Below are 27,959 nucleotides of genomic sequence, written 5' to 3' on the forward strand. Positions count from 1 at the left end.
TCATTTCCACTATTTTACATTAAGATGGGCACTGAACAAAAGTGTCAGTATTTAAAAATAGCTATTTTAAAAACAAGGGGCACAATTTATAGAAATGGGCTTAAAAGGGGAAAAACACTTTTCCACTTATACAAGTGGAAAAAGGTTGGGGACCACTGATCTAGATGATTTCACGCAAGGAAGAATTATTGGAGAGCTTGAAGAGGCTGAAGAATTAATTACATTAAAACCAAAAATATGCAAACATATTTTTGGTTTTAATGTAATTAATGCACCATGGCAGGTCAGCTTGCAAGTCAGCTCCATTCAAGCACTAATATACAGATATCTCAACAAACTATGGCAAGATGTCTGTGACAAGTAGGCCTATATGCCTGTAGTCTGTGTCCCTTTATCATAGAGCATGTTTTTAGTGGTATTGTATCCATAAAAATTGGACAAGACATCAGTGGGCTAATGTTCTCTTTACAGATGAGAGACGTTTTAGTCTTTCCTCCGATTCTAGATGACACTTTATCTGGTGTGAAAGTGGTACTACTTGCTATCACGAGAATTCTTGAAAGGGATAGATATGGCAGTGCTTTGGTCATGAAGTGGGGAGGCGTTATGCTTATTTTTTATTTTATTTATTTATCTTATTTTTTTATGTGGTTACCATCCACAAACGTTTATTACTAAATCTACAGTACATTTGTACCATGGGTAAGCTAGGGATTTTTTTTTCCATTTTTGTAAATTTTTAAATTTATTTTTACATGGTCTGGAAACCCTGCTCTAGAGAACAAACATGGAACTTTTTCAGCCACTTCAGGCCTCCAATAAACAGGGTGGTGGCACAATGGGCAATGAAATTCATCTTACCTGAAGACAATCACAAACATCCATGCGCATGGTGGGATTTGAACCTGTGACCTGTTGGTTGGAGAGCAGGTATGCTTCTCTGCTTTACTCCTCATAGTTCATCCCAACTTTGCATCATCTGCAAACAACTGAATATCCCCATCTAAATCTTCTCTAATATCATTAACATACAGGTTAAACAGCAATGGCCCTAAAACAGACCCCAGGCACACCACTAGTGACTTTTCTGTTCTGGGATATTGCTTCGCCATTCACAACTTGTTGATATCTATCAGATAGCCAATCTCTGATCCACTGGTAGTTCTGGTCACTTGTCCAAACTGTCTACTCAAATCTTCCTGGGAGGGAGGGAGGGAGGACTTCCATTGTTCAGTCAGTATCAGTGATGTCATTTGAATGGAAAAATTTGTTCAAATTGTGTCTTAGGATGTGAAGAAATTTTATAAGGGATTTTTCTGTTGAAGGTAGGTTAACTAGTCTTATATGAAGGCAGCAGGGTTGTGCGCACAAACAACATACTAAAAGAAATATGCTTGTGTGCATTTATAATTCTTGTATGGTATTCTAAGTGATGTCTCTGTGACAGAGACATCACTTAAAATGAAGATTAAATGAGAGTCATTAAATCTTCGTTTAATTCTTTTGTGATGCTGTCTTCATTATTTATTCTTGTGAATGGGCTTCTATGTTGTCTCCCATTGTACCCTGTGGTCTTTGTAAACTAAATCATATGTTATATCTATTAATTGTATTCTCTGCTTGGTTTGTTCACATTGTGGGATTAAAAAAAAAAACATGAATTTCCAAGACAAAAAATTCTGCTACCTATATATTATTATTATCATTATTTGACACCTCTAGGGAGTCCAGACTCATCAAGGGAGGGCACCCACTCTACAACTCAGTCTCATGCACTCGTCAATCCCCAATCACATCATCTACTGTCCACCACCACCACTAGTATTTTCAAAGACAATCACAAACATCCATGCCCACGGCAGGATTCAAACTCACAGCCTTTCGGCTAGAGAGCAGATACGCTAACCACTCGGCCAACTAGGCTGGAAAAAATTTCCTCCAGTCGGCACCTATATTTGGACCGCCCATGCAGTCAAACACCATAGAGTGCAAACACCACTTCTACTGAGCTATACAGTCTCTCAAAATGGAGGAAGTAATTAAACTGGAGGAGCCGAGGAAATATGGGACTGACTCACCTTTGGTTGAACAGAATAGACATGAATAATATTTTTCGATACGTGATAGAAGAGAATAGAACTGGTCATCCCTGCAAGCTTAGTAACTAATTACTAAAGTAAGTAAGTAAGTAGTTCAAGTAAGACAAGATTAGACTAAAATGTGGGTGCTGATAAGTAGCCTCGGAGATCTAAGAACTGTAGTTTTCCATTTCTTGGGAAGTTTCACACAACCACATTTATTAAGGTCCATTGCTGGCTTTAAAAAAGTTCTCCATATTGGTATTTACTGCAGTGAAAACATGGTAGTTTTTTTATTATTTGTATCTGTGCAGGAATGATCTGCTAAACCTGACTGACAATAACTGGAAAAACAGATGCATTTCTTATGGTCTTCCAGATGGATGTTGGTAGATCTTCCAGTTTGCTCATAATAAGACAACAAAGATATGAGAGCTGCCTGCTAGTGCCCAAGGCCATGCACTAGCAGACTGAAACTTATGGCTTCCAGTCTAATCTCTTTCAGTTTTTTTTTTTTTTTTCATATTGCAATTTTTATGTTGTATCTTTGATGATATCTCTAGGGCAGAGAGAAACTACTGGAGACACCAAACCTTAGTTTAATTCATTCTTAGTACTGCCTTTGTTAAAAGGAGCTTTAACCAGAACTGAGGACTAAATACACGAGTGTTTCCATCATTTCTCCTCTATTCATCCTATCAACCAAATTTTGTACCTCACAAAAACTTCAGTCTGTTCTTACAGGTAGAATTCTACAGGCAGACTACCACTATGCAAAAAACCTAGGCAACTCAATCTGAGATACCCAACTGTGACCGCATACAAACAACAGTTTGTATGTGGTCACAGAGAGAGAGAGAGAGAGAGATAACTTCCTTATCCCTTGTCAGCATGCTTTACAATATCGAGCAAATATTATCTTTGAAGATATTTTGGAAATTTTGTGATATGTGTTCTTAACTTCAACTTCCCATTCAGTATCATTCTCCAATCCTAAGCATCATCAGTTTGTAAGCATTGTCATGTTGAACTGATAAATGGTATCCTCTGCCCATGATGTTAGTATTTTTGACTGAAGGTGAGTGAGCCAATTTTATAAGAGACTTTTTGAAAGGTTTTCCCAGTAGGCAGTCCATGTCCGAAAACACAATTAACAGACAAAAAATGTACATAATGGATGAGTGGAGTTGGGTAGTTTTTTTTGTGCAGTATGGAGCAGCCTTCTGTGATGAGTCCTGGGATTCTGCAGAGATGCTGTGATATAATAATAGTATTATTATTATTATTATTATTGTTGTTGTTGTTGTGGTGGTGGTGGTGGTAAAGAAGGGTGTGAGTAGTAATTTTTTCATTGGGGAATTGTAGGGGGTGAATGGAAAACATTACCAAAATAAGCTGTGAATGCAGGGAGTGTTAAGGATTTTAAGGTTAACTGAAAACCTCTTACTCAGCTGACTCCATGGAGGGGTGTGTGTGTGTGTGTGTGATAATAATTATAATATCATGAAAACTGCATGCTCTTGGCTCATCAAGGCCTAGCAACTATAAGTACTGTTCCTGGGATGCAAAAATCATATAAACAGAACAACATAATAGCATAATTTATTTTCTGGTATTAAAATGTGCAACTCCACCTGAAGTTGGTTATTCTGAGTAGTGATCTCTCCAGTCAGTCCCAAGACTGGATGAAGGAGGAGGGCTGTGCATTGGGTTGGCAACCCAATCACATAAAAAATTTGATGCTACGAAACCGATATAAACAAAACCTTTAAACAGTACTCAATGGCAACTTACCTGGAGTGGAAAAAAGGATATGATCAGATTAAAAAATAGACAGAAAAATAAGAATAAAATAATAAGAAGAGATATCAAAATGGCAACATGGAATGTAAGGACAACGAAACAAATAGGAAAGATGAATGAAGTTGCTAACGAAATGCTGAAATCTAAAATAGACCTCATTGCACTACAAGAAATGTGATGGCAAGGACAGGGGAGAATTGATAAACAGCATTATAGTGTTATTTATAGTGGTCCCAATGAACAAACTGGTCAGCTGTGTACTGGCTTCATAGTAAACAAGGAAATACGGAAAAGTATTTATTTATTAGTGACTGAATATGCAAAATAAGATTAAAAGGAAAATTTAGAAACATTACTGTCATTTCAGTCCATGCACCAACTGAGGAGAAAGAAGAAATTTATAAAGTTTGATTTTATGAGCAACTTGACGAAGTCTGCTGTAAGACACAAAGGTATGATATTCTATTAATCATTAGAATAAGATTGGGAGAGATGAAAATCAAAAGCAAGTGGCAGGAATATTTATGTTATATGATAAAAACAATGAAAATGGTGATTTACTGATGCAATTTGCAATCAGAAACAAATTATTCATAAGAAGCACATTGTTCGCACATAAAGCAATTCACCTGGGAACTTGGAGGATACCAGGCATGAATGAAGTAAACCATAGATCATGTTTTAGTGTCAAGACATAATTTTTCCTGTTATTGAATAAAAGAATTTGGGACAGTTCATTCGTTCGCTGATGATGCAAAGTTGGGTAGGGCGATAGTGAATGCAGAAGATGTCAAAGTCTTGCAAGATGACTTAGATAGATTGGAGTTCTGGACTAAGGAGAATGGATGTCAATTTAATGTGACAAAATGTAAGGTTATGCATTTTGGAGTGAAAAGATTAGCAGCAGTATACCACATTGGTGGAACTGTACTCCAAGAGATTGATGAGGCCAGGGACTTGGGAGTGTTGGTGGATAGGGAGATGAAGTTTAGGGGGCACATTGCGAAAGTAGCTAAATCAGCTCATCAACTCACTTGGTTGTTGAAAAATACCTTGACGAGCAGAGAAAAACAAGTTATTGTACCTCTGTACCGAGCCCTGATAAGACCTCATCTCGACTACTGTGCCCAGATTTGGTCACCTCGGTTCCTTCTTGATGGGGAGGAGGTTGAGAGGATCCAGAGGCGAGTGACTAAGATGATAGCAGGTCTATGGAATGCACCATATGAGAACAGGTTGAAGATTTTGGGTTGCAGAAACTAGTTGATAGGCGAAAAAGGGGAGATATGATTGAGACATTCAAATTGCTAAAAGGATTCTATAGGATTAATTCAGATGATATTTTTGAGATCAGGACTGGTGGTGGGAGAACTAGGGGACACCCATGGAAGCTGGGCAAGAGCGTGGTTAGCAGGGGTGTTAGAGCTGGATTCTTTACTTTTAGAGTGGTAAATGAGTGGAATAAGCTGCCAGAGTCTGTTGTGGGTGCTATGACAGTGAGCGAGTTCAAGGCAAGGTATGATAGATACTGTGAGAATGTTGAACAGCTGTGTGAACATCATGTTTAGGGCCTCCCTCGATTTGTCTAAGGACTCCTGGAGTAGCCCGTGGTAATAATAATAATAATAATAATTGATGTCAGGAGCTGTAGAGGCCCTAATTGTGACAGCGATCATTATCTAATGAAAATGATGATAAGAGAAAGATTATTAAATGTGATAAAGATGAGAAAAAAGAAGGCTGGGTTATGGGACATAGATAAACTTTGTAATGATGTAAAGGAAGCTAAAAAATACCAAGATAACTTGAAAAATAAATTAAATAAAACTGAAAAATATGATTAAAGAAGCAGCTGCTGAAAATATGTGAAAAGAAAAGAACTCATAATGAAGAATGGTTTGATGAAGAATGTGATGCAACTATAAAAGAGAACAGAGCCAGAGCACAAATGATGCAGCTAAACACTAGAAGTAATCAGGAGAGATGCAATGAACTTAGAAGAAAAGCAAATAATATACTAAAAAAAAGAAAAATAAAATGATTATGAAACAAATAAAAGAAATAAAACAACTTAATTCTCAAAATGAAAGTAGAAAATTTTATGCTGCCATCCAAAAAATGAAAAAAGGATTTCAACCAAGAATTAATGGATGTAAAGATAACAAAGGAAATTTATTAGGAGAGGAAAATAAAATAGTAGAGAGATGGGCAGAATATTTTAAAGATTTATTAAATAGAGAAGAAAATGGAGGAAATATTCAATTAGAAACAAGAAAGAACATTGATGTAGAAGAGAATACCCCAATAAAACCACCGAGAAGTAGTGAAAATTGAAGTATTAAAATACAAAAAATGAGAAATAATAAAGCACTGGAAGAAGATAATATAGTTGCAGAATTACTGGAATACAGAGGAGATTCAATATGTTTTGTATTACAGGATATATTTTCAACAGCCTGGTCCAAGGAAGAAATGCCAGACAGTTGGAATATTGTCATAATCTGTCTTATTTATAAAAAAAGGAGATAAACTCGATTTTATAAACTACATTAAGTATTACGTTACTTAATGTAGTTTATAAAATTCTTACATCCATAATAAATGACAGGCTTAAAGAGATTACCACAAAGAAAATATTATTATTATTATTATTATTATTACTATTCCGGCCTCCATGGAGTCAAAAGACTCATCATGGGAGGTCCTTTCTAAGAAACACAAGTCTATCAAGACTCACCGAGGGAGGTCCTCCTAGGAAACACAAAGTCTATCATACCATTCCTTAAACGCATTGACCGTTTTTGCTCTCACCATTCTATCAGGCAATGCATTCCATGGTTCCACCCTCCATGCAAAGAAACCACTCATCACCCTCTTTCTCACAGTTTCCTTTTGTAACTTCCAGGGATGGCCTGTTGTCATCACTCCTTCCCGCTGTTCAACCAAGTGAAAGAACTCCCCAGTGTCAACACTGTAACCACCTCTCAACAGTTTAAAAGTCTCAATCATATCACCTCTCCTTCTATCTACCAAACTCTGCAGTCCACACTTCCCTCAGACAATCCTCATAACTAACATTGTACAGTCCTGACACCATCTTTGTTATCCACCTTTGTACCCTTTCCACAGTCAATTTATCCCCTTCAAATCCTGGGGACCAAATCTGAGAACAATACTCTAAGTGTGGTCTGATCAGAGTCTTATACAACGGAATGATAACCCTTTTATCTCTGCAGGTCAGTGTCCTTCTCATTATTGCAGCAATCCTCTGTGTTACCTTCACCACTTTTGTAATATGTCCCCTAAATTTCAGGTTTCTATCAATCATCAACCCCAGATCTCTTGTCTCCCCTACTTCCTCCAGTTTAACTCCTCCCACAGAGTATGCAGCATCCCAAACCTCAAGACCTTACATTTTGCTGCATTAAACTGACACCAGGAGAATATCAGTGAGCGATATTTAGATCAAACAGAAGTACCCTTGATCGACTTTTCATTAACAGACAGCTGATGGAAAAATGTTTTAAGCATGCAATAGACCTATATATGTTATTTATAGACTTTAAGCAAGCATTTGATAGTCTAAACAGAGATAGTCTACAAAAGGCTATGAAAGAATTAGAGGTACCACCAAAATTGATTAGATTAGTAATGATGACGATGAAAAAAACAAAGGCAAAAGTTAAAATAGATAATAAATTTAGTGACCCCTTCAAATTTAATACAGGCGTAAAACAAGGAGATGCACTATCAACAACCTTACTCATCATAGCTTGACATCATGGAATTAAAGATTTCGATCAGAGGGACAATTATTAATTGTCCCTCTTTGGGGACAATTATTAATAAATCAAGTCAGTTATGTGCTTATGCTGATGATATAGTCATCATGTCAATGACTAAGAAATGGTTAATTGAAGCGTATAATGAACTGGAAAGAAAACTAATGATATGGGATTAGAGATCGATGTAATTAAAACTAAATATATGGTGATGTCAACTTCAGAAATAAGAAGAAAACCACAGAATCTAAAAGTTGGACAGAAAATTTTTGAAGGAGTGACCAGATTTAAGTATCTAGGAGATATTGTTGAGAATGAGGTACGATCAACTATAGCAATTAAGAACGCATTCAAACTGGTAATAAAGCATATTATGCAAATGTGAACATGATTAAAAGCAAGCTAATAAGCAGAAATACTAAAATACTTATATATAATATGCTCATTAGGCCTGTGGTTACGTTGGAAGCGAAGCGTGGATTCTTAGTGAAAAAGACCAAGACAATTTGAGGAAATTTGAAGGGAAGACTATAAGAAGAATTTATGGACCTGTTGAAGAAAACAGTGGATGGAGAATATGGTACAACAAAGAAATTAGTCAGATACGAAAAGAAGAAGATATTGTTAGGTTCATAAAAGCATAGAGATTGCAATGGTTAGGTCATGTAGAGAGAATGGAAGACTTCTGTATGCCAAGAAGAATACTGAGAGAAAAGATATATGCAACAAATAAAAAAGGAAGACTGAGATTAAGATGAATTGATATAATCTAAGACTTGACTACTATGAAAGTGAAAGGCTGAGAAAGACTATCAAGGATAGAAGATCGTGGAGACAAGTTGTACAGGAGGCTAAGGCTCACAGTGAACTGTAAGCCAGATGGCAGGTAGGTAGGTAGGTAGGTATTAAAATGTGCAATCACTTACTAGTTTCACTTATCTGCCATGCGCATATGATTTAGTGCTGGTACTGAAGATGGAGGTATACCTTCAGTTTTTCCAATTTATGTGCACTTGAAACAAACAGCAATTTTTGACTGTAAATTATGTGATCTCCTTACTATTAAAAGGAAATTGTTCTTACACTTTAGACACATTGTTAAATTGTGAATGAAACTATGTTGTGTAATTTATTTTTTTTCATTCACATTTAACATTGCTTATTATGTATTAATCATAATTTGTATAAAGATTACTTATTGTTCCTTAATTAAAGATTACTATTTAAATATTTATTCTAAACTTAACCTACTATTAATTTATTAAATAATAATATGTGTAGAAATTTATGATAACTAAATATATATGTAAAGTAACGAAAAGTGTATTATAAATAATTGTATACGTAATGAAAGAACTGATTAAGTAGCTCAAATATTCTGTTTATTCTTATTTGTGAAAATGTAACGTTATGTAATCACTTATGTAAGAGTAGAGCGTTGTATTACATTAGCGAAATGTTTACGTTCATGCATTGTCATGGAGACGCATGAAATAAACAAGCACGAGTCGAAGAGTGCGTGACCTTGGAACGAGAAAGGAAAAAGGAGGCAATAGAAGATTTTTAATTAGAAAAAGGGAGGAAGTTTTTGCGGAGCGGGAAGGAGGGTAGGATACAAGCAAAGGAAGTGGAAGAAAATTATAAGTTCTCTAGGGCAGAAATTCATGAGAATAGTGTTTAGAAGTGAGCCAAAACATAGTGAATCATATACTTAGCTGCAAGTGAAGTCAGCTGTAAAGGAAGATTAATGCCGTAACCGGATAAATAAAGAACTGGACATTCAATGCAAAATTCTAATTAGTTCCAGTTAGTCTAGGATTATGTCTTAATTCTATGTTGCCCTGAGAAGAATTATATTGAGATTAACTAGTTTGAGAAAAGTAAACAAGGAAAGATATCAATGCCTCATTGATGTGTTTTTTTTTTTGAGTAGTGAAGCGCAATTAACAGTAGTTCAGTTAAATCGTTGGAGAATTTTTATTAATGTGTTCCGCTAACGTAAATAAGTTAATTCATAAGTGTGCTCACAATTAATTGATGTATTGAAGATTGTATCTGGTAAGAGTAGTCATACTTGTTTGTTTATTCTAACATTAACATATCTTCGAAGTTCAAAGTCCGAAATAAGATTGCTTGGAATATTGTCTACCTTGATTAGTGCTTCCTGTGAATTTAAACATTAAGTATAGCTGATGGATATGTGGAGACTGATTAAATAAGAAGTTTCGTTTTATTAACTTGAGTTAAGAAAGCTTGTGATTTTGAAGCTGTGAATTGTATGTGAAGGTTTAGAACATTGAATTGGCATGAGTGACTTAGCAAGATGTATTAAGTTGATTGTATTGTTTCATTTTAAAGCAGTATTCTTGTATTTGTTATATATATATCATATATTAAATGTTATATTTTGTTAATCTAAATATTGTGTTTGCCTGAATTCCTTTTTATTGCACCGTTCATAAATATTCGAATCTTGCAGGAACCCCAAGTGGAATAGTAAATAATTCGGCCTAAATAAATGAGGAGACTGCTAACTTAATTAAGAATTGATCCTACTATTTTATATAGACTAATCTAAAAAATAGGGTGGCGCAGTATAATTATAAATTTCCCTACTTTTGGATCGGTGATCAATTTGCAATTAGTTGTTATATTGATAAGAGTGACTTGAACCAAGATGGCGGATTTAGAACATAACATGAAAATAGAACGTCACGACAACATATTACTTTCCAAATAGGGAAACTGTGTTTTAAATTCAATTAAATAATTGATGAAAATGAATTTCATGAAAATTTAACTACATATTGTGTCTGTGAAGATATGAAGTCTCAAAACACTATGTGTGGACTCAAGTGCAAAGTTGTTGACTTATCTAATACTTGACTATCCATGTTATTAATGTAAAATAAGCATTTTGTTTCGTTTATGAGAATGCTGTTAAAAATGGCTATTTTTGGATATCCTGTGAAGGTGTAAAACACTTTTAGTTTCACAGAATGTAATGTTCTGAAGTGTGTGTGTGGGGGGGGGGGGAGCAACATGACATTTTTAGAGACATGAAGTACCAAAGGGGGGGGGGAATGCATGCGAGCTACAAAGCAAGGTTGCTGGTTTATCTAATCACCTTTGACCCATCCAAATATTAAAGCATATAATTTTCATTACATAATCATCATCATCATCAAATTCCTGTCATGTACCCTCAAGGGGTGTACAGGATATGACAGTTGAAAATTTATTTATCACTAGGTTAGACTATAATAGATTTAGTTTAATCCTTTATCCCAGTGAGAGCAAACAGTACAACACTATATTTAGTCCTGAAGATATTTTCAGGCGCAAACTTTGTTTGCTCTCACTGGGATAAAGGATTAAACTAAATCTATTATAGGATATGACAGTACTACATGAAAAATTTACATCATTACTAACTTCCTATCTACAATTTTCCTCCAAATCAGTCTGTTACTTGTCAAGACTCCAACATTATCAGATCTTATATTTCTATCGTCTAAGGCACTTTGTACCGTATCAATCCACCTATATCTTGGTCTTCCTCTGGGTCGTTTTCCTGCCAACCTGGCAGAGAACACTTGTTTTGCTAATCTTTCCTCTCCCATTCTATTTAAGTGACCATACCACCTGAGATTAGCTCTGCTAACGCATTCCTGGATGCTGACAAAGTCAAGTTCTTTCCTATTATTCTCGTTTTTAATATGATATTGCCATTGATGCCATCTGTTCACGCCTCTAATCTTTCTCAGGACTCGCATATCTGCGGTCTCTAGTCTTTGGTCAAGTGTTTTACTTCTGACCCAGCTCTCAGATCCATAAGTTAAAACTGGTTTGAACACTGTCTTGTATACAGCTAATTTAGTGTTCCGACTAATTTCTTTCTTATTCCATATGAATTTATTCAATTGACTTCCCACCATACCAGCTTTGCTGATTCTGTTGTCTATTTCCATATTTAATTTACCATCTTCACTAAAAATCGTGCCTAAGTAGCTGAAATGTTTTACTTGTTCCACAGGTTCTCCATTCACAACACAGTTGACATTTTCAATGATTCTGCCTATTTTCATTGTCTTTGTCTTTTTATTGCTGACCTTCATACCATATCTATTACAACAGTTATTCAATTTAGTCAGGGAATCTTGGAAACTTGTAGCAGATTTATTTAGAAGTATAACATCATCCGCATAAAGCAAAGAGCTGACATTAATATCTCCAATTTTGATATCAGGTTTAATATCACTTTCCTTCATAATGTGATCCATATAGATAATGAATAACAGAGGGGATAATGTACATCCTTGTCTCACACCAGATTTAACATTAAACCATCTTCCAGTACTTCCTTCAATTCTAACTGCTGACTTACAACTCAAATACAGACTAAGTATAGCTTGATATAATGCCCCATTGACACCATATAACTGCAGCGTATTGAATAGCTTCTCTCTTGGCACCTTGTCATATGCCTTTTCCAAATCGACAAAACTTAAATACAGATCTTTGTTATATTCCCATGCTTTCTCGACTATTTGTCGTAAAGTGAAGATCTGATCCTGACAGCCTTTATTTGGCCTGAATCCAGCTTGTTCTTCACCAAGCTTTTCTTCCACAATTCTTCTCAACCGTTTCTCAAGTATACTTGCATAGATCTTGCCAGGAACACTCAGTAGGGAAATACCTCTGTAATTCTCACATTCAGTTTTATTTCCCTTTTTATATATGGGTACTATGAGAGCTCTACTCCAATCATCGGGAATTCGTCCCTCAGTCCAGGCTTTCTGAACTATGCAGTGCAGCCACTGTAAGACTTTTATACCACCATACTTCATTATTTCTGGTCGAATATCATCTACTCCTACTGCCTTTCCACATTTCAAGCCTTTGATGGCTTTTTCTACTTCAAGTATGGATATGTATTCCTGACTGCATGCTTGGTCAGTGTTTTTTACCACTGTGCTGTCATCGCTGCTTGTTTCATTTAGCAGTTTTTCAAAGTAATTACTCCATACTTCAAGGATATGTTTTTCTCCCATTTTCATGTCACCTTTATCATCTCTAACTCTTTTTACAGCACTCTTTCCTCCATTCCTAAGCTTCTTCAACAACCTCCAGAATATTTTGCCACCTTCTTGATATTTATTTTCTATATTCTTGCCAGTCTTCCCATGACTTTTGTTTAGCTAGTTTTACACAGTGTTTAGCATTCTTGCATTTGTCTCTGTATTCTCTAAGAGCACAAGCTGACTTCTTTGACAGGAACTTTTGATATGCTTTCTTCTTTTCCTTCACTGCCTCTTTAACTTCCTGTGTCCACCAGGGAGTTCTGATTTTTTTATCCTTGCACACAACCTCACCACATGCCTCTCTGGCAGAATCAATCAATGTTTTCTTCAGAGTTTGTCACTGAATCTCCAAGGTTTGATTCCTGTTCTCAAACTCTTTCATTTTCTTTTCAATAATCTTTCTGTATTTTAGTCTACAGTTCACATCTGAGAGCTGCTCAACTTTTATTCGCTTTAAAACTTTCTTACATGTTATTCTTTTCAATATAAAATTCAATTTTATCCTGCTCAAGACTAAATAGTGATCACTTCCAATTTCAAATCCTCTGTACACTCTGGTGTCCTGCACCAGGGAGAAAGCATCACTATCAACAATAACATAGTCAATGAGACTTTTCTTATTCCTAGCCTCTTCTCTCCATGTGAATTTGTGCACATTTTTATGTTGGAACATGGTGTTAGTAATAACCAGTCCATGTCCTGAGCAGAAATCCAACAGATATTTGCCATTATTATTAGCTTTGCTCTTTTCTCCAAATTTTCCCAAAATATTTTTGTATGTCTCACAATCATTTCCTACTCTGCTATTTAGATCCCCAACAAGGACCAACTTTTCATTTTTCATTGTGTCAGTTGCTTTTTCTAAAGCCTCAAAAAACTCCTCCACTTCTACCTTAGTAGAACCATCTGTGGGACCATAGGCACAAATAAGTCTCATTGTCCAGTTCTCCATTCTCATATTTGCCCACATTACTCTACTTGAGACTGACTGCCATTCAAGAAGATTAGCCTCGTATTTTGTGTTGAATACTATGGCTACTCCTTCTTTTCCTTATTGTCATTGCCTGAATATAACATTTTGTATTTATTGCTCAGAAAGATCTCACCAGTTTTGGTCTTTTTTGTTTCAGTCACCCCTATTATGTCGATCTGGTACTTATCTAATTCCTCAGCTAGCTCCATTTCTTTGCCATTCAGGCTTCTTACGTTGATAGTACCGATCTTTAACTCTGGTGATGTTGAGTTGGGGTTTGTTTTCAGATTTGTTCCAGTAGCTGACTTTTCGCTGTTCGCCCTGGTTCCCTGGCGAAAACAATGGGGGCCTTGTTTAACCGGGCGACGCCCCAGCCGGCATGAAATTTTGTCACGTTGTACCATCATTTTTTTTTTATTTTGGTTTAACCAATAAGAATACAATTTGGTTGGCTAAATCTCAAATTGCCAGCCCATCCTTGTTCGTTCAGTATCAAAGTAGACACCCAACAGGGTGCACCACGAGAAGGTGAGGATTGGACATTACGTCAGAAGCCCTGGTCGGTTCTCTGCATTCTTTTAAAGGCTATGTGGAGGTCTCCTCTCAGTTATACAGCTTTGACCCTTAAGCACCCCCATTACATAATTTGGCCTAAAAAATTTCATGTTTGGTATCTGTAGCAGGGAACTGGATTATCTACCTCAGAGCCTGCCAAGGGAACTAAATGGGTTGTAAGCCCATTATATATTTAGTTAGTTAAGTTTAGTTTCATGGTGGAATTCTTGTAAAAAACTGTACTCTTAATAATAACACCAAATAAAATAAAAAAAAAACTTACCTACAACAACTGCTGCCCAGCTAGCTGGAAGACTAAATTGTGATTCTATTACTTTGGGAAGGAATGTAGCCAAACCTGACACTAACATTCCTGAAAAGAATAATAACAAATGAAGATTAGCATAACTGACCACATACACAAAATAAGCTAAAACAGTCATTATTATAGATATGATATATGGGATGAATAGGCAAATGATACTAATAACAAACAACATGCACTTTGTTAACATAAGTATTGGAATAGGACTATATTTCAGAGAAACCTAAATTATACAGTACTCAATGGTATGTAAGTTATCCTCTGACCCTAATAGCCCTAATCACATGTTCCATCCTCCTTCAGTGTGTACAGCATTGCTAGATGCACTGGTTTGACCAACATCCTATTTTCCTTAAAAGGTGGAGTGGTTGGTGAGGGTATGAACTACAAATGGGTTGATAGCGAGATTCTCGGTGTTTGGCAGCATGGGTTTGTTAAAGGAAGGTTGTGTTTTAGCAATCTACTTACATATTATACAGGATAACAAATGGCATTGTGGTTGGCCGAGTGGTTAGCATATCCGCTCTCCAACCAACAGACTGTGGTTCAATTCCCACCGTGGTCATCCACCAATTGGTCACTCTCACCAATTGGTGGATGATTTGACACCTCATTTATAATTACATCCTCTGATGAGATGACCAAATCCAAGACCCTCAATCCTCGAGATAATAATAGTAGCCATTCTTCCATTTACTTCCCAGCCTGGTTGGCCAAGTAGTTAGCATATTCTCTCTCCAGCCAACAGGTTCAGATTTCACCATTGGCATGGATGTTTGTGATTTCTCTTAGGTGGTAGATGAATTTCATCACATTGTGTAAGACTACTGCCCTGCTTATTGAACGCTTGAAATGGCTTGGAAAGTTTGTTTAGTCTCCAGCAGGATTTCTGGACTACGTAAAAATAAATAAAAACATAAAAATTTACAAAAAAAAATTAGGTGAGAGATGAATTTCATTGCTCAGTGTGATATCACCACCTTGCTTATTGGAGGCCTGAAGTGGCTTAAAAAGTTCCATGCTTGGTCTCAAGAGCAGGATTTTTGGACTATGTAAAAATAAATAAAAATACAAAAAAATATATATAAAAATTGAAAAAATATCCTTAGCCCTTCTACAGTATTAAATGTACTAAAGGTTTGCAAATAACTTTTTGTGAGTGGGAGCAACATAAAAAAAATTAACATTGAAAAACAAATCCTTAACCAATTTATGGTACAAATGTACTACAGGTTTACATAAAAATCTTTTTATGTAAACATTTCATGTAAAATAATTATTTTACATGAAAGTCATGTAAAAAAATTATAGTCGAAAAACTCTGTAGGATTTCCTTTGGCACACAGTTTCCTTATCCATTTTCATACCACACTGGTCCTCTTCTTGCCTATACTTCAGACTAATGATCACATTTCTCTTTATACTTCCACTACAACTTTTTTATATTTTTTTGTAGCTTTGTTTATAGACATCACTACGTTCCACAAACAGTATCAGCATATATATACATATATATATATGCTCAGCAAATTTTAACCTGTATTAAAACAGTAAATTTATGATGGATTTTGAGTTTTTGCAGGAAAGCACTGCAATCTCTTTGGAACCTTCCTACATTCTTTTCATGTATGCCACAGAAGATGAGATAAGTATTTTTATTTAACCACTCAAAGGGTTAATAATGTTAATGATAATATAATCCATTTTATTCCTACTTGATTCATCTTACTGACCCAAAATATGTAAGACTGATACTGCTTCCTTCAAACATCCCTTTACCATTTCCCATGCACTGTTAACATCATTTGCAGTATTCTTATACCATGGTATTGTCTCCGTGTTGTAATCATGCAGTTGTCCAGTTTCATATAAACTCCTTAATTTAAATTAACTAAAATTCCACAATTCCACATACTTTAGCCACATCTCAGGTTATGATTTCATGATTACTTACAGCAGTCTTAGGTAATCTTGGTTATAAACAAATGCTCTAATGCGATCACCAGATCCAGCAAATTCAAACACTCCAGGTCCCCCCCCCCCTCATCACATGCTCTTTTAGGTAATCTTCAGTAGCTGTATAAAATGTGATTCTTTTCTGGCAGCAAAATTATTCACCAGCTCTAATCCATAAATTTCTTAACAAGCTATTATTAAGGTCAATGAACACTATGGTGAAAAAAAAGAGTACTGGAAACTTCGATATAACTGAACTCCATAACATATATAGTTTTAGCAAAATGATGGTGTTCCCCTTCAAAGTTACTCCTTTAAAGGACATCACTCAACACCTATCAAAACAACAGGATTTGGTATTTACTGAATGCTGCATTTTACATATTTGGAATCACAGTTAACATTCTGCATTTCCTAACAAGCAACTCATTGTGAACAGTATTATTGTCAATTATTATTAAAACATAGAATTAAATGTTTTACAAAACCAGAATATTACAATACCCTCAGTGGCACCTGCTAGACTTAAGAACACAAATGTTGGATTTGTTATGAGAAACCGAAAAGATGATGGAAGGTCACGAAGGCTGATCCCAAACCCTGTTTGGGTGGCTTGACTATTTTCTAGTTTTTGATGCATTTCTGATACTTTTTCTGCTTTAATCTTTAAATATCCTGTAAAAAAAAAATATATATATATATATGTATCATACAAAAATGTCTTATACCACAAAATATAATGCTCTACTCATTTTATCAAATAAAATAAAACAAACAGAAGTATTTGATTTATATTTATTTATTTAAATTCATATTTAAGAAAATAGGATTCTTCCATTCAGTTCTCCACAGCCTAAAGAATGTAGAGAACTGAATGGACTTCTGACATAGTATGCACATTACTAAGGCCATTTGATGCTGAAAAAATAAAAAAAAGGAGAATGGGCTAGCAATTTGGAACTTGGCTGACCAAACTGTGTTTCATATTGACTGAAGTTGCATATATATTATGATGTTATAACATAGATATGGTAGCTGGGATGTCATCCAGTTATACAAGGTTTCTGCTCTTTTTGTTAGAAACTCAGAGTGAACTCAGTCATTCAGAAGTCAGTTGCTAAAACAACTTTTTATATATTGGTACACTAAGAGCCAAGCTTTCATTGTATCAATTTATAAAAAGGGAAACAAAACTAAATGTGAGAATTATAGATGAATTTTACCTAGGAGTTTTTAGGAGTTTAGCTAGTCTAGAAAACGTGTTTTTAAAGTTAAATATAGTGTGGCTTTTTGTCACAAATTGTGCATCGGTTAGAAACAAGTGTCCTTCAGTGGTATTATTGTTTAGAACTGTGTTGTATATATTGTGTTTTCACTGCCGTTTGTTTCACTATATCAACGTGTAAAGATGGCGTCCAACAAGAAACGTACGTCAGCGGCGCGCAGGACTTCTACTACTACACGAAAGGCTGGCTCAGCGTTAGATTTTTCGCAATGGATGCGTTGCGGAAACTGCTATATGTATGCACCGAAAAATGTGAAGGATCTGTGGTCGGTCTGGCAAAATGAGAAGAACGAAAATGTCGACGTATGTGAGAAGTGTCGGGATAGGCTGGAGCGTTTAGGAATGGAAGCTGACATCGGGACCGTAGCGGAAGAACTTCGGCGGGAGTTTATGAAAATGAAAAATGACCTTCATCTTCTTCATGAGGAAGTGGAAGTGATCGGTAAGGAGATACTGGAAGTTAAAGCTGAGTTTAATGTGTTAAACAGAGAAATTAGGACTATAGAGATTACTTTAGCTGAAGTAACTAGAACAGGATTACATATGGGTGAGTCTTTGGTGAATGATTCAGTAATAAATAGTATGGGAGTGATTGGGAGTCAACATAATAAAACCACAAGTGGCCTAGAAGAAATGAGATGTAGTGAGAGTGGGGTGGTAAGTAATAGAGAGTTGAGTAATGAAGCTGGGAGGGTCATGCTGAATAGTGTAGAGAATGAGTCCATGAGTGTGGACTTGAATGAAGTTAAGAGTGGTAAAATATATGGTGATTCTATGATTAAGGGTATGGAGAGTGGTATGCATGAGGAGTGCTTGGCTGATGGGACAATAGAAAGAGTGGCTTTAGCAATAAAGAGAGGGCATGAAGCAGACAAGATGATAGTTATGGTGGGTACGAATGACCTGAGAGGTAGTATAAATCGGGTAGGAAAAGATTTAAGAACATTATTAGATATTGTGAAGAGGAAAAGTGTCAATGGGAGAATAGTGTGTGTGCTGCCTCGTTTTGACAATTACGAGTTAAGTAGACGAGCAATGATAATGAATGATATGATTGCAAGAATGTGCAGAAAAAGAGGTCTGGAGTTTGTTGATGTTTGGAGTGTGTTTGAAGGAAAAAGGCAGTTGTATGCTAGAGATGGACTGCATCTTAACATGGAAGGACATAAGCGATTGAAGAAGTTATTGTTTTCTGAACAGGTTGAAGTTATTGGGCAGGGAAACTAATATTGAAAAGGTTGAGTGTAAGAGAGAGAAACTTTAGCACTGATTGTGTATTTATTGATCCTTATAGGCTGAATAAATTGCAGAAGAGAGGGGATAAAAATCGGCATAGGACTACGGTAGTTAGTGACTTATATATCAGTTCTAAAGCCGGTACAAGATCTAGAGGGAATCTGCAATTTTTGTATACCAATGCTAGAAGCATTCGAAATAAGAGAGAAGAATTTTTGGCATTAGTCGGTGAAATCTCACCAAAAGTTGTAGGCATTAGTGAAACTTGGCTGTCAGCAGAAGATGTGGTCACTGGAATTGAATGTGATGGGTACAGTATTTTCAGGGAGGATAGAGAAGATAGAACAGGAGGAGGAGTACTGTTGATGATAGCTGATGTGTTGCAGCCAAAGAAAGTAGTATATCATGATGATAGACATGTGAATGAGAGTTCATTTGAGGCAGTCTGGTGCGAAATAGTGACCAACGCAACCAAATATACAGTTGGATGCTGCTATAGGCCAGGGAGTACGGGGGGAGATATTGAATTCATGCATCAGCAACTTAGTGCAATGAGTGAAGGCTTGGTGATTATTATGGGGGATTTTAATTACGGTGATATCAATTGGAAGGAGGAAATATCACGTAGCAAAAAGGAAATGGAATTCATACATCTTCTACGAGATAATTACTTGAAACAGCACGTAACTGAAGGGACACGTGGTGTGAGAGTGTTGGACCTGGTTATTGGTTCAGAGGTTATATGCATAAGTAAGGTGTCCTCGTTACCTCCAGTTGGTGAAAGCGATCATGTGGTATTGACTTGGGAGGTTGCAAAATCTGTGGATTTTTCTATTAAGAAGGGGTATGTACAGAACTACAGGTTAGGCAATTATAACAAGCTTTGGAGTGAGCTTGCAGCCATCCCATGGCAGAACATATTGCAAGGGAAAGATGTTAGCAGTGCTTGGGATAAAATCAGCGGGTATCTGAGGAAAGCAATATCAGATTGTGTCTCCATGGTTAGGAGGTCAAACAAGGCAGGCATTAGATGGATGAGCAGTAGTATCAAGCTTGAGCTGCAAAAAAAGAAAATGTTATGGAGAATTTACAAGGAGAAAGGCGATCAGGACACCCATGAGCAGTACAAGGCTCAAGCTAGGAAGGTTACCAGCATAGTAAGAAAAGCTAAATCAGATTATGAGAAGACCTTAGCCAAAGAGATCAAGGGTAATCCCAAAGAGTTCTTCCACTATGTGGCAAGTAAGAGGAAGAATGACTTCGGAAGGATAACCTTAGTGGGTGCTGATGGTATTGAGGTGACAAAATCAGATGTAATAGTCGAGTTACTGAGTGATCACTTTTCAAAAGTCTATCACCCAAGTGAGGATATCTCTATACCTACAGCAATACCTAATGTGAGAATTGAAGCTAAAGAATCAGAGGTATTAAATATATTGCAAAACTTAAATGCAAACACTGGGGTAGGCTTAGATGGAATATCAGCTCGGGTGTTGCGTGAATGTGCAAATGAATTGTCAACCCCTCTGACCTGGATATTTAACTTAAGTTTGAACTCTGGTATGGTCCCTAGGGAGTGGAAGTTAGGCAAAGTGGTTCCTTTGCATAAGGGTGGCTCTAAAACTGCAGTATTGAATTACAGACCAATCACCATCTCAGGAGTAGTGGTAAAAGTATTGGAAAAGTTGGTTAAAGACAAAATTCAAGAATGGGTGGATCAGGATATGATACTCTATAGAGGCCAACATGGTTTTGTTAAAGGTAGATCCTGCCTTAGCAATCTATTAACTATTCATAATAGAATAACATCTGAGTTGGACAAAGGAACTGGCTACACAGTGGTACTTCTGGATTTTGCTAAGGCTTTTGACAAGATACCCCATAGAACACTGTTACGCAAATTGGAGCAGATGGGAATGGATATTAAATTGGTGATATGGATAGGAGAATGGCTCAGGGAGAGATACCATAAGGTGGTGTATGGAGGAGCCGAGTCCAGAATGAGGCAGGTGACCAGTGGTGTGCCTCAGGGCTCTGTGCTTGGGCCAATGTTGTTTAATTTGTATATAAATGATATAGGAAACGGCTTAAAGGGAGATATTCAGTTGTTTGCTGATGATGCAAAGTTGTGTAGTGCAATAAAAAATCAAGCTGATGTTGAAAGTTTGCAGGAGGATTTAAATAAGCTGGTAAAATGGGCAAAAGAAAATGGATGTCAGTTCAATGTGGAAAAGTGTAAAGTCATGCATTTTGGGATTAAAAGATTACCAGCTGTGTACTACATCGATGGAAAGGTACTCCAAGAGATTGATGAGGCTAGGGACTTAGGGGTATTGGTAGATAGGGAGATGAAGTTCAGAGGACACATTGCTAAGGTGTCCAAGATTGCACATAGGATTACTTGGTTGTTGAGGAACACACTGACATCCAGAGATAAAGAGGTTATTATTCCCCTTTATAAAGCATTGATACTTCCATATTTGGATTACTGTGCTCAGGTCTGGTCACCTGGATTCCTTGGAGATGAGGAGGCTGTGGAGAGGGTTCAGAGAAGAGTGACCAAGTTGGTGAGTGATATAAAAAATGCTCCCTACATTGATAGATTGAGAGCTTGTGGATTGCAGAGATTGGTTGATAGGCAAAGAAGAGGGGATATGATAGAAACATTCAAATTACTAAAAGGTTTTTATAAGATTGATGCAGGGGAAATGTTTCAGCTGTGTGATAGTGATGGAAGAACAAGAGGTCATCTCTGGAAATTAAAGAAGAGTGTGGTTAACAAAGGTGTCAGAACAAGGTTTTTTGCCTGGAGGGTGGTGAATGAGTGGAATTCATTGCCTGACTTAGTTGTGAGCTCTTCGTCTGTAAATGAATTCAAGTAGAGATATGACAGATATTGTTTTGCTAGTTTGGGTCTCCCGCGATGAGTCTACTGACTCCATGGAGATACCCGTAATAATAATAATAATCAGTAGTGCTTCATACAAGAAATAGTTATGCAAGCTGACATGAAGCTTAAAGGCTAAGAAACAATGTCGAAGAAACTTGTGAATAACAACCAAGATTCAGGCCAAACAGATATTATTATTGTGGACTGCAGAGTTTGGTGGATAGAAGAAGGAGAGTTGTGAGCTCTTCGTCTGTAAATGAATTCAAGAAGAGATATGACAGATATTGTTTTGCTAGTTTGGGTCTCCCGCGATGAGTCTACTGAATCCATGGAGATACCCGTAATAATAATAATAATCAGTAGTGCTTCATACAAGAAATAGTTATGCAAGCTGACATGAAGCTTAAAGGCTAAGAAACAATGTCGAAGAAACTTGTGAATAACAACCAAGATTCAGGCCAAACAGATATTATTATTGTGGACTGCAGAGTTTGGTGGATAGAAGAAGGAGAGGTGATATGATTGAGACTTTAAAACTGTTGAAAGGTGGTTACAGGGTTGACACTGGGGAGTTCTTTTGCTTGGTTGAACAGCAGGAAGGAGTGATCAGAAGAGGCCATCCCTGGAAGTTACAAAAGGAAACCGTGAGCAAGAGGGTAAGGAGTGGTTTCTTTGCATGGAAGGTAGTCTAAACATGGAATACATTGCCTGATGGAGTGGTGAGAGCAAGAACGGTCAATGAGTTTAAGGAGTGGTATGATAGACTTTGTGTATCTTAGGGGGGGGGGGGGACTTACCCTCGATGAGTCTTGATAGACTTTGTGTTTCTTAGGAAGGACCTCCCACGATGAGTTTTTTTGACTCCATGGAGGCCTGGATAATAATAATATTATTATTATTGCATCCTCCATGGAGTCTGCTGACTCCATGGAGGATGCAATAAGCGTCAACTTCATCATGGGAGATTCATTCAACTGACAACATATTTATCATACTGAATCTTAAAATCCTTAATACTCTTTGCATTAACAACACATTCTGGTAATGTTACCATGACTAGATTTTTACCAAATGACTAATAGTTAAGAAATCAAGGAAATATATTAAGAATCTTTATTTAAGTTTTATTGATCTCAAGAAAGCATATAATAAAGTACTACAGGTGAAAACTGTTCAGAACACTAAATCTGTATGGTGTAAATGGAATCTTATATAGAGCAGTTACACAGCTTGTACAAAAATGACAAGCTAGTAGTTAGAATTGATGGATACACTGGAAGATGGTATCATGTTAAATTAAGTGTAAGGCAGGGTCATATGCTATCTTCTGTTATTTATAATCCATATATACATCATTAAGGAAATGATATTGAACTTGATATTCAAATAGGAAATATCAATAGTTCTTGAATATCATCCAAGCAGCACTGACCTCCCCTCTGCCCAGCTCCTCATTCCATGCTACAGCTGCAAGCCATCTCTTGAGCTTCTCACAACCACCAGCCTTGTAGTTCCACATATACCCTTTCCTCACATGCCTGGTAACTACCTAGGTAATCACTTCATGGTCATTCTCTCACGAACTGGAGGTAGATTTGACGCCTCATTTATAATAACATAAGGGCATGCAAAGACCCCTCAATCTTTGCATGCCCTTATGTTATTATAAGAAAATGAGTTTCTCAAAAATTTTGAGAAACTCATTTTCTTTATTTCTGGTCTATCTCACCAAACCAATCTATATTTCCATAATTAAAATCATCCATAATGATCACCCTTTTCTTATTTGATTGGCTACATTTCACAGTCACTACCCTCCACATTACCAGGTCTAAGCAACATCTAAGTGTTTCATCCTATTCACCTCTATCTCACACCACACTACCTCAAAACCACTGTAACTATTTCCCCCTTTGCATTTCTACCTTGTATGGACATAACTTTTTCTCTTATGTAGCACTCCACTTCCTTTCTTGCCCTTTCTATCTTCACAAAATACATTGTACACTTCCATCTCTATTCCTGTCAGGATGTTATCCTTATCCAACCATGTCTCACTTATTCCAATAATTTTTGGATGAACAAACTCAATCATTGCAACTACTTCATTTGCCATGTTTCTGATACCTGTAGCATTGGTATACACACATAACAGCTCATTGTTGGATCTATAACAAGTTTCACTGATACCACTTATTAGATGTGACTTCTCCGTACCTTCCTTGAGCCATTTCTTTTTCTTCTTACTTATCCCAGAACCTTCTTCAAATCCAACAGTTTTCCCCTACATCCTAGGCCATCCAATTTCCTTCTTCTATAGACATGCATTCATATTCTCTTTGAGCCATCAACCTTTCTCCTGTGTTCCCATGCCCACCCTGATTCTCCCTGTTTCCCTTTTTGTCTCACACACTTGTTCTCTTATTCTCTACATTCATGCTTCCCACTTCTTTATTCATAAGCATCAACCTCAATCTCTCCTTCCTTACTCTCCCGCTCTTCCACATCACTTCTTACTTGCTCAGATTCATTTTCACATCAAAACCATTGAAATGCAGTCTATCACTCATATAGTTCAACTCATCCTAATTACAATGACTATTAGTTGCATATAATACTGAAATGTGTATAATGTCTGATATTTTCCAAATATATATATATATATATTTGGGAATTGGGTAAATTTAAAGTCTGTATCGATACAAAATTAATAACGGAAAAAACTCACATACAAAGATTATTTAATAGTATAATTTCGCCTGTGTGTCACAGACATCTTCAGTACATTAAGCTCAAATTAAACAATAACTGACAATTCCAAAAAGTGCCACCTAAGTAGCTGGTGTAAGATAACTAAAAAGGTCAATCAATTTCCTTTAAAAAAAAAAAAATCAATACAATAAAAAGTTAGGAAAGATTAGCTGATTTGTAAAGTACTATCTCCCATAAAGGGGATAGACATAAGCCGTCGGATCTGTTTAAGTTAGGAGAATGAAGTAGAGTTTCACATGTTTCTTTATAAAGGCATTCCATGAGAAACTGACTTTTGTGAACTCTTGTCTTTCTCCAATGAACTCTGTGTCTAGTGAAGATGGCATATTCTGCAAGTCCAGACTTTTCAGGTTTAAAGTATTCAATATAAGATTGGTGTTCTTCTAGCCAAATAGAGGCAGAATCCCCTTAATGGGAGATAGTAGTAGATCTCCCATAAATTTCCCTTTATGGGAGATTGGGGGGGGGGGCTTGGCAATATGCCAATCCCCCCATTTAAGGACTCCATTTTGCACGATATCATACAGGATTTTGTAGCATGCAGGACTTGTGGAATGTATGTGTCCTGGCGATTGTATATGTGGCAGGAGAAAGAAAGAAGGGGGGGGGGGAAATGTATATGCGCAAAATGCAGGCAATGGGAGGAACTTGGTGATTTAGAAATGACCATAACTGACCTCGTTGAGGCAGAGACGGGAGATTCTCCATGTAGAGAGATGGCGGGTATGTTAGAGGGCAAGAGAAGTATGAATAAAATAATAAGAGTGGGGAGTATGGAAAGGTTGAATGATTCTGAAGTTTTAGGATTGGGAGGATGAACTTAATTGGGAGGATGAATGGCAAACAAGAATGGCTGACTTATAGAGAGAGATAGATGAGCTGAAAGAGCAGGTGGAATATCTGGGGAATGAGATGAGAAGTGTGAAAGATGAAATTAAGCGAATGGAAGAGACGAATGCAAGGCAAATCAGAGGAGGAGAGAGAGAGAGAGTTATGGGAATGAGAGAATAGGAACAATAGTAGAGGAGAGGGATTGAGAGAGAGTTATTGGAATGACAGAAGAAGAGAGAATAGGAACAGTATAAGAGAGGGAATGAGAGAGTTATGGGAGTGATAGAAGAGGAGAGAATGGGAACAGTAGAAGAGAAGAGAGTGAATGAGAGAGAGTTGTGTGAATTATAGAAGAGGTGGAAGAGAGGGAATGAGTGTCAGATATAGGAATGATAGAAGAGGAAAGAATGAAAACAGCAGGAGAGAAGGAATGAGAGGAATGCAAGGGAGTACAGGGACTAGAGATAGAGTGATGTCAGGAAGGCAGGTAAGTAGGGGAGCACAGAGAGAAACTGTTATGAGAGAGAGAGAGAGAGAGAGGGATGCATGTGAGCAATCGAGGAATATGGTGGTAAGAGGCGTAATGTATGGAGACTAAATGATCTGTGGTGTTCAAGATAGGATGCAAGAGGAGTGTTTGCCAGGAGGAACGATAGAAAGTGTGGCTCTGGCAATTAAGAGAGGTGAAAGGGTGGATGAGATGATTGTGATGGTGGGAACAAATGACTTGAGTGGTGGTGTAAATAGGGTAGGAGAGATATGAGATTCTTGCTTGAGGCTGTACGAAAGAAGACACAGAAAGGAAAGATAGTGTGTGTGTTGCCTAGGTATGATAATGTCGAGCTGAGCAGAAGAGCGGTGATATTGAATGGCGAGAATGTGTCAGAAGAGAGGATTCGAATATGTGGATGCCTGGAGTGCATTTGGGAGTAGAGAGGAATTATATGCGAGAGAACGCCTGCATTTGAATGAGGAAGGACGTTGGCATCTGGAGAGATTGCTGTTCTGAATGAGTCAGTGTGTCCCAGTGTGGATGGTAGCAGGGGTGGCCTCTTGTGGGAATGGGCACTTGGGAGAAGGAGCATGACATCAGGTAACGCTGAGCCCAGTGGAGTCTAGAGGGGATAATGCTGGGTATAGAAACAATGGCATTTTTATGCTTTATACCAATGCCAGGAGTATTCGGAATAAGGGAGAGGAATTGGTGGCACTGATAGCATCAGCCTGGCCAAAGATTATTGGAATCACAGAGACGTGGTTGACAGAAGAGGCTATAATAACAGGAATAGAAGTTGCTGGGTACAGCATTTTTCGGCAGGATAGGAAGGGAAAGCGTGGTGGTGGAGTACTGCTTATGATAAGTGACAACCTATGTCCTCTAAGAGTGGAGGCTTTGGAAGGCTGTGACACTAATGATTTTGAAAGCATATTGTGTGAGGTGGAGGTGGGCAAGACAGGATATTTAGTGTGGTGTTCAGTGGCGGCTTGTACATAAGCACTGTGACACTGCAGCACCCCCAAGGAAAAAATGAAAAAATTAAATTTTGTTTGTGTTTATAAATAATAACAATGCTTACAACATTATATAAATGCAATACAACATGTTAAAGGTTGGGGGTGCTTAAGGGGTCAAAGCTGTATAACTAAGAGGAGACCTCCACATAGCCTTTAAAGGAATGCAGAGAACCGACCAGGGCTTCTGATCAAATGTCCAATCCTCACCTTCTTGTGGTGCACCCTGTTAGGTATTTGTTGGGTAGCAAATCTACATGGATACTGAACGAACAAGGATGGGCTAGCAATTTGGGATTTAGCCAACCAAATTGTATTCTTATTGGCTTAAACCAATATAGAAAATGATGGTACAACATGACAAATTTCATGCCAGCTTGGGCATCACCCGGTTAAACAAGGCCCCCGTTGTTTTCGCCAGGGAACCAGGGCGAACAGAGAAAAGTCAGCTACTGGAACAAATCTGAAAGCACACCCCAACTCAACATCACCAGAGTTAAAGATCAGTACTATCAACATAAGAAGCCTGAATGGCAAAGAAATGGAGCTAGCTGAAGAATTAGATAAGTACCAGATCGACTATATAATAATAGGGGTGACTGAAACAAAAAAGACAAAAACTGGTGAGATCCTTCTGAGCAATAAATACAAAATGCTATATTCAGGAAATGACAATCAAGGAAAAGAAGGAGTAGCCATAGTATTCAACACAAAATATGAGGCTAATCTTCTTGAATGGTAGGCAGTCTCAAAAAATTCCTCCACTTCTACCTTAGTAGAACCTTCTGTGGGACCATAGGCACAAACAAGTCTCATTGTCTAATTCCCCATTCTGATATGGTCCCACAGAAGGTTCTACTAAGGTAGAAGTGGAGGA

General features: G+C 37.1%; 1 protein-coding gene across 2 annotated transcripts in view; it reads right to left on the bottom strand.

The window, feature by feature from the left end:
* The window catches only part of Oatp26F (Organic anion transporting polypeptide 26F), a 250,080-nt gene that overhangs the window by 63,368 nt on the left and 158,753 nt on the right, over positions 1-27,959 (bottom strand). For both annotated transcript variants that reach the window (XM_090407707.1, XM_090407708.1), the window contains 2 exons: positions 17,061-17,231; positions 14,559-14,648 (listed from right to left, as the gene is read on the bottom strand). In XM_090407707.1, the coding sequence (XP_090263833.1) occupies positions 14,559-14,648; positions 17,061-17,231 (261 nt within the window). The remainder of the gene's footprint in view (positions 1-14,558; positions 14,649-17,060; positions 17,232-27,959) is intronic.

The sequence above is a fragment of the Typopeltis vanoorti genome, chromosome 17 (assembly GCF_054136105.1).
Source record: "Typopeltis vanoorti isolate ZY-2024b chromosome 17, IOZ_Tvanoo_1.0, whole genome shotgun sequence".
NCBI lineage: Eukaryota > Metazoa > Arthropoda > Arachnida > Uropygi > Thelyphonidae > Typopeltis > Typopeltis vanoorti.